Source organism: Lampetra fluviatilis, chromosome 70, assembly GCF_964198595.1.
Source record: "Lampetra fluviatilis chromosome 70, kcLamFluv1.1, whole genome shotgun sequence".
Taxonomy (NCBI): domain Eukaryota; kingdom Metazoa; phylum Chordata; class Hyperoartia; order Petromyzontiformes; family Petromyzontidae; genus Lampetra; species Lampetra fluviatilis.
The window spans coordinates 3,826,301-3,837,870 of record NC_136344.1 but is presented as its reverse complement, the minus strand read 5'-3'; the positions used below and the strand labels follow the sequence as shown (position 1 = coordinate 3,837,870).

Here is an 11,570-nt window from a genome sequence, read left to right as displayed (position 1 = left end):
CATGGTACGGGTGGTGTTTTTCCACTGAACACATCTGAACCGAGCCAGTTCATGGGGGCCCTGGCATGGTATGGGTGGTGTTTTTCCACTGAACACATCAGAACCGAGCCAGTTCATGGGGGCCCTGGCATGGTATGGGTGGTGTTTTTCCACTGAACACATCAGAACCGAGCCAGTTCATGGGGGACCTGGCACGGCACGGATTGGTGTTTTTCCACTGGGGCTGTTTGCCGAGCCGAGCTAGAACCGAACCGTGGTCGATTCTCTGCTACTGCTGCTCGCACAAGACGACGTCTGGGTCTGGGTCCAAACAGGGTCGAGGGGGTCAAGCGGGGCCAGGGGCGAGGGCTAATGACGCCTTCGTTGGCGCTACTCTGCCTTGTGCAGTCGAAAAACAAACACTCGCCGGCTCCCATGAGCCGCTCTTGGCCCGACTCGGCTCAAACGCGGTTCGGCCGTGCAATGGGAAAGCGTTGAAAGAGGGCCAGTGGAGGGCGACTTGTGTAAGTGGTCGGTGCTGAGAGGAGCAGGGAAGGAGGGAGGGAGGAGAGGGGAGGAACGGAGGGAGACATTTTATGGAGGGAAAGCGACACAGGGAGTAACACAGGGAGCGACGCAGCGATTGAGACGCAGAGTGGTTGTGCCACCAGCCAATGAGTTTAAGCGGGGTGGGCACTGTGCGTGTGTACGCGTGTGTACGCGTGTGTACGCATGTGTACGCATGTGTAGGTGTGCATGTGTGTACGTGTCCGCACATGTACATGCATGTGTGCGTGTAGGCATGTGTGCGTGTCCATGCGTGTACGTGTGCACGTGTACGTGTGCGTGTGCACGTGTACGTGTGCGTGTGCGCGCGTGTCCATGCATGTGTGTGTGCAGACGTGTGTGTGTGCAGACGTGTGCGTGTCAATGCACGCGTGTACATGCGTGCGTGCGCGTGTGTGTGTGTACGTGTGTACACGTGTGTGTGTACGTGCGTGTGTGTACGTGCGTGTGTACGTGCGTGTGTGTGTACGTGCGTATACGTGCGTGTGTGTACGTGTGTGCATGTACGCGTGTGCATGTACGCGTGTGCGTGTACGTGCGTGTGTACGTGCGTGTGCACGTGCGTGTGCACGTGTGTGTACGCGCGCGCGTGAGACCGAGGCAATGGCTGAGAACGCCACTCTGCCACACTGTACAGCAAGCATACAAAATACAGCATCTGTAGCTAAACACCTTAACTTATCCAATATCACCATCATCACCACCACCACCACCAGCATTCATCATCGCCGCCACCACCACCACCGCCACCGCCATCACCACCGTCATCATCACCATTATACTGTTAACTTTATTATTCTTGCTTGCAGCGGTGCCGGTAGTGGTGGTGGTGGCGGTTGATTACTAACCCCCCCCAGCCCCTACCCACCCAAACTTTTATACTTCCACGGCAAAGAGTTCAGTTCCGTCTCCGCCACGGGTGTCGCTCGCGGTGGCGGTGGCGGCGGTGGCGGCGACCCGGGACGGGTCGTCCGCCCGCCGACCAAAGTCCGTGCCAGCGGCAAACTCGCCGCCGCTAAAACCGCCCGCCCGCTCGCTCGCCCGCCCGCCCGCCCGCCCGCTCGCCCCGGATGGACAACCCAGCAGGCGAGCGGGCCACCTCCACCCTCCTCCACCACCTCCAACTCCTCGCCCGGATCAAGGTAGTGTGTAAAAAAAAAATGAAACAATCAACAACAAAAACAAGCCCCCACCCCCCCCCCACCCCAATAGCAGAACGGCGGTGGTTGTTGCGGTCGCTGTGGTTGTAGTCGTGGTTGTAGTTGTGGTTGTAGTTGTGGTTGTAGTTGTGGTTGTAGTTGTGGTTGGTTGCTCCAGTATCATCACCACCACCACCAATCAGCAGCCGGGGTGGGGGGGGGGGGCATGCCACAGCTGTTGCCGCCACCACCCCCCCCACCACCCCCCCCACCACCACCCCCACCACCACCCCCCCACCACCCCCCCCACCACCACCCCCCCCCCACCACCACCCCCGTTGACCCAGATCCCGATCAGCGGCGGTGGAGGTTGTTGTGGTTGTGGCAGTGATGACATCACCACCATCGCCAAACCAAGCCCGGCACCATCACCACCGTCGTCGTCATCACCGTCACCCATCATCATCATCATCACCAAGCCCGGCACCATCACCACCACCACCAGCACCCCATCATCAATACCACCACCTAAAGCTGGCACGATCTTTACCGTCACCATCACCACCAACATCTGGCACAGCATCTCGCGGATGGGCACATCAGCCTCGCCAAAACCAACACGGCGGTGACGGTCGTGGTGGTGGTGGTGGTGGTTACCATCATCTCGTCATCACCGTACCACCACCACCAGCAGCAGCACCAACAGCCGGTGGGGCGCAGACATTGTCGGTCAAGGTACAGCAGCCACCCCCCCCCACCCCCCCCGGGGAAAACCCACCCAGGGTGCTTTGGTAGCGGTTGCGGTGATCGTTGGTAGCGACAGCATCATCAGCATCATCAGCATCAGCATCATCATCAGCGGCGGTGGCGGTAACGGCGTAGGCCCACGGCAATGCGATCAGTGCCACGATCAACAGCAGTGGCGGTTGTTGTAGTTGTGGTTGTTGTCGTGGTTGTGGTTGCCACAGCATCGCCACCAACAGCAGCCGTTGTTGTGGTTGTTGTTGTGGTTGTAGTCGCGGTTGTAGTCGCGGCCATGGATGTGGTTGCTACAGCATCACCGCCATCACCACCATTGGCGGTGGGCGGCCAGGACCACCAGCCACCACCACCGCCCCCCCACCACCCCGCACCGTGCCCCCAACCGGCACCACGGCTCACAGTTCAACTTCGTGCCGCACCTCGGAGATCACCGCCGCGGCGTTCTTGTGCCGCCCACCGCCCCCCCCCCCACGGCACATCGGCGGTGGAGTCGGAGCCGGGCGCCTCCATCCGCGGCACCGCGAACACCGAATACGGCTTCTCGGTCACGGCCCAAAGTTGCCGCCGCCGTCACCGCCGCCCGGCGTATCCGGCGGGCTGGGCTTGGCGGTGGCGGTGGAGGGAAGGTCGTGTTGGTTGCACGGCTAGCTGGGGGTCAGGGGGTCAGGGAGTTGGGGGGGAAGGGGGTACGGCCAAGATCGGGGGTCTTCCAGACAGCCAGACGGGGGGGGGGGGGGTGACGGCTGCGGCTGCTCTCTCTGGGTGGCGGCGGTGATGACGGGGGGGGAAGTGGGGCGAGGGGGGGGGGGGCAAGTGGGGGGGGGGGAGCGAGTGGGCGCGTCACAAGAGCTCGTATTGGCGCAGGTGCATGCGCTGGATGATGTCGCGGCAGTCGTTGAAGACGCGACGGATGTTCTCCGTGTCGACGGCGCACGTGAAGTGGGGGTAGCAGTAGTGGCGGCCGTCACCGCTCGCCGTGCTGATTCTCTGCGCGGGGGGGGGGGGGCGGAGACACGGTGGTGAAGGAAATTGACTGGCAGAGAGAGAAACTCACTGGCGTAGAAACTCGCAGAGAGATTCGCTCGCACGGAGACTCGCTTCAGAGGGCTCACAGACATTGATCAATCCTCCCATTGTATCCGTACCGGATGGAAATTCATTTGGTACTAAGCCGTCAAAGAAGATGTTGAATAATGTAGGAGCCAGAGGACATCCGTGTCTCGCACCCCGAGATGAACAGGGAATGGCTCCGACTCCCGGCAACGTAGATTTACCCGGGCCCGCTCACCATCATGAAGGTCCTTAATGATCATGAGCAGAATCAGAGACTCCGAAAGCTCGAAGAACAACCCAGAGCCCAGGCCTACTGATGGTATCATCGGCCTTGACCAGGTCCATAAGTTTCGATTTAAAAAACTTTCGTGACTGCAGGGATTCATCTTCTTGGTTCTTTCCGTAAAGTCACGTAGAAGGGAAGTAATAAAATAATAAAAATAAAACATAATAAAATAATTCTCACGACGTTTCGGCCACGACGCAAGCAGCCGTCCTCAGGTCAAAACCAGGTCTGTCGGGGAGACAGCGTCTGAATGTTTTATTTTTATTATTTTATTACTTCCCTTCTACGTGACTTTACCGAAAGAACCAAGAAGACAGGTCAATAAGGCGGAGATGTAGGTCTTGTTGGAATTCCCTACACCTCTGCTGGAGGTCACAGGCAGAAAATATGGCATCCGTGCAGGATTTCCCTGGCCGGAAGCCACATTGAGGCTCTGCAAGCCTCTCCTCAGCGTGCCTGGCAAGGAAGCGATGTTGAATAATCCTTGCCAGGACCCTCCCCACCCTGAGAACGGAGATGCACCGGTAGTTGTTGCAATCAATTGGGCCCGAACCCTTCTTAAAGGAGCGGGGGACCACCAGGGCATCCTTTCAACCCTGCGGGAGCGTTCTGTGGTCCAGACAGTTGCGATGTCATGTAAGGCAGTCTGCACACAGACGCTCGCTCACGCACGCTCACGCACGCTCACGCACGCTCACGCACGCTCACGCACGCTCGCGCACGCTCACGCACGCTCACGCACGCTCACGCACGCTCACGCACGCTCACGCACGCTCACGCACGCTCACGCACGCTCACGCACGCTCACGCACGCTCACGCACGCTCACGCACGCTCGCGCACGCACGCTCACTCACGCTCGCGCACTCACTCACGCTCGCGCACTCACACTCACTCACGCTCGCGCACTCACTCACGCTCGCGCACTCACTCACGCTCGCGCACTCACTCACGCTCGCACACTCACGCTCGCACACTCACTCACGCTCGCGCACTCACTCACGCTCGCGCACTCACACTCACTCACGCTCGCACGCTCACTCACGCTCGCGCACTCACTCACGCTCGCGCACTCACGCTCGCGCACTCACTCACGCTCGCACACTCACTCACGCTCGCGCACGCACACTCACTCACGCTCGCACACTCACTCACGCTCGCGCACTCACTCACGCTCGCGCACGCACACTCACTCACGCTCGCGCACTCACTCACGCTCGCGCACGCACACTCACTCACGCTCGCACACTCACTCACGCTCGCGCACGCACACTCACTCACGCACTCACACTCACTCACGCTCGCACACGCACACTCACTCACGCTCGCACACTCACTCACGCTCGCGCACGCACACTCACTCACGCACTCACACTCACTCACGCTCGCGCACGCACACTCACTCACGCACTCACACTCACTCACGCTCGCGCACGCACACTCACTCACGCTCGCACACTCACTCACGCTCGCGCACGCACACTCACTCACGCACTCACACTCACTCACGCTCGCGCACTCACTCACGCTCGCGCACGCACACTCACTCACGCTCGCGCACTCACTCACGCTCGCGCACGCACACTCACTCACGCTCGCACACTCACTCACGCTCGCGCACGCACACTCACTCACGCACTCACACTCACTCACGCTCGCGCACGCACACTCACTCACGCTCGCACACTCACTCACGCTCGCGCACGCACACTCACTCACGCACTCACACTCACTCACGCTCGCACACTCACTCACGCTCGCACACTCACTCACGCTCGCGCACGCACACTCACTCACGCTCGCGCACTCACTCACGCTCGCGCACGCACACTCACTCACGCTCGCACACTCACTCACGCTCGCGCACTCACTCACGCTCGCGCACTCACTCACGCTCGCACACTCACTCACGCTCGCACACTCACTCACGCTCGCGCACTCACTCACGCACTCACACTCACTCACGCTCGCGCACTCACTCACGCTCGCACACTCACTCACGCTCGCACACTCACTCACGCTCGCGCACTCACTCACGCTCGCGCACTCACTCACGCTCGCACACTCACTCACGCTCGCACACTCACTCACGCTCGCGCACTCACTCACGCTCGCGCACTCACTCACGCTCGCGCACGCACACTCACTCACTCACGCTCGCACACTCACTCACGCTCGCGCACTCACTCACGCTCGCGCACGCACACTCACTCACTCACGCTCGCACACTCACTCACGCTCGCGCACTCACTCACGCTCGCGCACTCACTCACGCACGCTCACTCACTCACGCTCGCGCACTCACTCACGCTCGCACACTCACTCACGCTCGCGCACTCACTCACGCTCGCGCACTCACTCACGCTCGCGCACTCACTCACGCTCACTCACGCACGCTCACTCACTCACGCTCGCACACTCACTCACGCTCGCGCACTCACTCACGCTCGCGCACGCACACTCACTCACTCACGCACGCTCACTCACTCACGCTCGCGCACTCACTCACGCTCGCACACTCACTCACGCACTCACACTCACTCACGCTCGCGCACTCACTCACGCTCGCGCACTCACTCACGCTCGCACACTCACTCACGCTCGCGCACTCACTCACGCTCGCACACTCACTCACGCTCGCACACTCACGCTCGCACACTCACTCACGCTCGCACACTCACTCACGCTCGCGCACTCACTCACGCTCGCGCACTCACTCACGCTCGCGCACTCACTCACGCTCGCACACTCACTCACGCTCGCACACTCACTCACGCTCGCGCACTCACTCACGCTCGCGCACTCACTCACGCTCGCACACTCACTCACGCTCGCGCACTCACTCACGCTCGCGCACTCACTCACGCTCGCACACTCACTCACGCTCGCACACTCACTCACGCTCGCACACTCACTCACGCTCGCGCACTCACTCACGCTCGCACACTCACTCACGCTCGCGCACTCACTCACGCTCGCGCACTCACTCACGCTCGCGCACTCACTCACGCTCGCACACTCACTCACGCTCGCACACTCACTCACGCTCGCACACTCACTCACGCTCGCGCACTCACGCTCACGCTCGCACACTCACTCACGCTCGCGCACTCACGCTCACGCTCGCACACTCACTCACGCTCGCGCACTCACTCACGCTCGCGCACTCACTCACGCTCGCGCACTCACTCACGCTCGCACACTCACTCACGCTCGCACACTCACTCACGCTCGCACACTCACTCACGCTCGCGCACTCACTCACGCTCGCGCACTCACTCACGCTCGCGCACTCACTCACGCTCGCACACTCACTCACGCTCGCAACACTCACTCACGCTCGCGCACTCACTCACGCTCGCACACTCACTCACGCTCGCACACTCACTCACGCTCGCACACTCACTCACGCTCGCACACTCACTCACGCTCGCGCACTCACTCACGCTCGCACACTCACTCACGCTCGCGCACTCACTCACGCTCGCGCACTCACTCACGCTCGCACACTCACTCACGCTCGCACACTCACTCACGCTCGCGCACTCACTCACGCTCGCGCACTCACTCACGCTCGCGCACTCACTCACGCTCGCACACTCACTCACGCTCGCGCGCTCACTCACGCTCGCACACTCACTCACGCTCGCGCACTCACTCACGCTCGCACACTCACTCACGCTCGCACACTCACTCACGCTCGCGCACTCACTCACACTCGCGCACTCACTCACGCTCGCGCACTCACTCACGCTCGCACACTCACTCACGCTCGCACACTCACTCACGCTCGCGCACTCTCACTCACTCACGCTCGCGCACTCACTCACGCTCGCGCACTCACTCACGCTCGCACACTCACTCACGCTCGCAGCGCTCACTCACGCTCGCACACTCACTCACGCTCGCGCACTCACTCACGCTCGCAGCACTCACTCACGCTCGCACACTCACTCACGCTCGCACACTCACTCACGCTCGCAGCGCTCACTCACGCTCGCGCGCTCACTCACAGCTCGCACACTCACTCACGCTCGCACACTCACTCACGCTCGCACACTCACTCACGCTCGCACACTCACTCACGCTCGCGCGCTCACTCACGCTCGCACACTCACTCACGCTCGCAGCGCTCACTCACGCTCGCGCAGCTCACTCACGCTCGCACACTCACTCACGCTCGCACACTCACTCACGCTCGCGCGCTCACTCACGCTCGCACACTCACTCACGCTCGCGCGCTCACTCACGCTCGCGCGCTCACTCACGCTCGCGCACTCACTCACGCTCGCACACTCACTCACGCTCGCACACTCACTCACGCTCGCGCACTCACTCACGCTCGCGCACTCACTCACGCTCGCGCACTCACTCACGCTCGCGCACTCACTCACGCTCGCACACTCACTCACGCTCGCGCACTCACTCACGCTCGCACACTCACTCACGCTCGCGCACTCACTCACGCTCGCACACTCACTCACGCTCGCGCACTCACTCACGCTCGCGCACTCACTCACGCTCGCAGCACTCACTCACGCTCGCACACTCACTCACGCTCGCACACTCACTCACGCTCGCGCACTCACTCACGCTCGCACACTCACTCACGCTCGCGCACTCACTCACTCACGCTCGCACTCACTCACGCTCACTCACTCACGCTCAGCGCACTCACTCACGCTCGCACACTCACTCACGCTCGCGCACTCACGCTCGCACACTCACTCACGCTCGCAGCACTCACTCACGCTCGCGCACTCACGCTCGCACACTCACTCACGCTCGCGCACTCACTCACGCTCGCGCACTCACTCACGCTCGCACACTCACTCACGCTCGCACACTCACTCACGCTCGCGCACTCACTCACGCTCGCGCACACTCACTCACGCTCGCGCACTCACTCACGCTCGCACACTCACTCACGCACACTCACACTCACTCACGCTCGCACACTCACTCACGCTCGCACACTCACTCACGCTCGCACACTCACTCACGCTCGCGCACTCACTCACGCTCGCGCACTCACTCACGCTCGCACACTCACTCACGCTCGCGCACTCACTCACGCTCGCGCACACTCACTCACGCTCGCACACTCACTCACGCTCGCGCACTCACTCACGCTCGCGCACTCACACTCACGCACACTCACTCACGCTCGCGCACTCACTCACGCTCGCAGCACTCACTCACGCTCGAGCACTCACTCAGCACACTCACTCACGCTCGCGCACTCACTCACGCTCGCGCACTCACTCACGCTCGCACACTCACTCACGCTCGCCACTCACTCACGCTCGCGCACACACTCACTCACGCTCGCGCACTCACTCACGCTCGCACTCACTCACTCACGCACACTCACGCTCGCGCACTCACTCACGCTCGCGCACTCACTCACACTCACGCACTCACTCACGCTCGCACACTCACTCACGCTCGCACACTCACTCACGCTCGCACACTCACTCACACTCACGCACTCACTCACGCTCGCGCACTCACTCACACTCACGCACTCACTCACGCTCGCACACTCACTCACGCTCGCACACTCACTCACGCTCGCGCACTCACTCACGCTCGCACACTCACTCACGCTCGCACACTCACTCACGCTCGCACACTCACTCACGCTCGCACACTCACTCACGCTCGCGCACTCACTCACACTCACGCACTCACTCACGCTCGCACACTCACTCACGCTCGCACACTCACTCACGCTCGCGCACTCACTCACGCTCGCGCACTCACTCACGCTCGCACACTCACTCACGCTCGCGCACTCACTCACGCTCGCGCACTCACTCACGCTCGCACACTCACTCACACTCACGCACTCACTCACGCTCGCGCACTCACTCACACTCGCACTCACTCACGCTCGCGCACTCACTCACGCTCGCACACTCACGCTCGCGCACTCACTCACGCTCGCGCACTCACTCACGCTCGCACACTCACTCACGCTCGCACACTCACTCACGCTCGCACACTCACTCACACTCACGCACTCACTCACGCTCGCGCACTCACGCTCGCGCACTCACTCACGCTCGCACACTCACTCTCGCGCACTCACTCACGCTCGCGCACTCACTCACGCTCGCACACTCACTCACGCTCGCGCACTCACTCACGCTCGCACTCACTCACGCTCGCGCACTCACTCACGCTCGCACACTCACTCACGCTCGCACACTCACTCACGCTCGCGCACTCACTCACGCTCGCGCACTCACTCACGCTCGCACACTCACTCACGCTCGCACACTCACTCACGCTCGCGCACTCACTCACGCTCGCAGCACTCACTCACGCTCGCACACTCACTCACGCTCGCGCACTCACTCACGCTCGCGCACTCACTCACGCTCGCGCACATCACTCACGCTCGCACACTCACTCACGCTCGCACACTCACTCACGCTCGCGCACTCACTCACGCTCGCACATCACTCACGCTCGCACTCACTCGCACACTCACTCACGCTCACGCACTCACTCACGCTCGCGCACTCACTCACGCACGCTCGCACTCACTCCGCTCGCACACTCACTCACGCTCGCGCACTCACTCACGCTCGCACACTCACTCACGCTCGCACACTCACTCACGCTCGCGCACTCACTCACGCTCGCGCACTCACTCACGCTCGCGCACTCACTCACGCTCGCACACTCACTCACGCGCACTCACTCACTCACGCTCGCACACTCACTCACGCTCGCGCACTCACTCACGCTCGCGCACTCACTCACGCTCGCACACTCACTCACGCTCGCGCACACTCACTCACGCTCGCACACTCACTCACGCTCGCACACTCACTCACGCTCGCACTCACTCACGCTCGCACACTCACTCACGCTCGCACACTCACTCACGCTCGCGCACTCACTCACTCACGCTCGCACACTCACTCACGCTCGCACACTCACTCACGCTCGCGCACTCACTCACTCACGCTCGCACACTCACTCACGCTCGCAGCACTCACTCACTCACGCTCGCACACTCACTCACGCTCGCGCACTCACTCACTCACGCTCACACGCACTCACGCTCGCACACTCACTCACTCACGCTCGCACACTCACTCACGCTCGCACACTCACTCACGCTCGCACACGCACTCACGCTCGCACACTCACTCACGCTCGCACACTCACTCACGCTCGCGCACTCACTCACGCTCCACACTCACCGCTCGCGCACTCACTCACGCTCGCACCGCACACGCACTCACGCTCGCACACTCACTCACGCTCGCACACTCACTCACGCTCGCACACTCACTCACGCTCGCACACGCACACTCACTCACGCTCGCACACTCACTCACGCTCGCGCACTCACTCACGCTCGCACACGCACACTCACTCACGCTCGCACACTCACTCACGCTCGCACACTCACTCACGCTCGCAGCACTCACTCACGCTCGCACACGCACACTCACTCACGCTCGCACACTCACTCGACGCTCGCACACTCACTCACGCTCGCACACGCACTCACGCTCGCACACTCACTCACGCTCGCGCACATCACTCACGCTCGCGCACGTCACTCACGCACGCACACTCACGCACGCACACTCACGCACACACCCTCACGCACACTCACACACCCTCACGCACCCTCACGCACCCCCACGCTCCCCCACGCTCACCAGGAACTCGTCGCGGATGAAATACTTGGCACGAGTTACCCTGGGGTCTTCTCCTGGCTCAGGGATCGCTGAGCAAGACGGGCAGAGGGGAGACAGC

At 62.0% G+C, this 11,570-nt stretch overlaps 1 protein-coding gene across 1 annotated transcript in view; it reads right to left on the bottom strand.

Moving 5' to 3' along the window:
• Positions 1–3,238: 3,238 nt before the first annotated feature.
• Positions 3,239–11,570, bottom strand: part of LOC144952849 (guanine nucleotide-binding protein G(s) subunit alpha-like) — a 56,006-nt gene continuing 47,674 nt past the window's right edge. Inside the window, exons 9-10 of the mRNA XM_078883319.1 lie at positions 11,474–11,559; positions 3,239–3,434 (exon numbers count right to left, since the gene is read on the bottom strand). Coding sequence (XP_078739445.1) covers positions 3,288–3,434; positions 11,474–11,559 — 233 coding nt within the window. The 3' untranslated portion in view covers positions 3,239–3,287. The remainder of the gene's footprint in view (positions 3,435–11,473; positions 11,560–11,570) is intronic.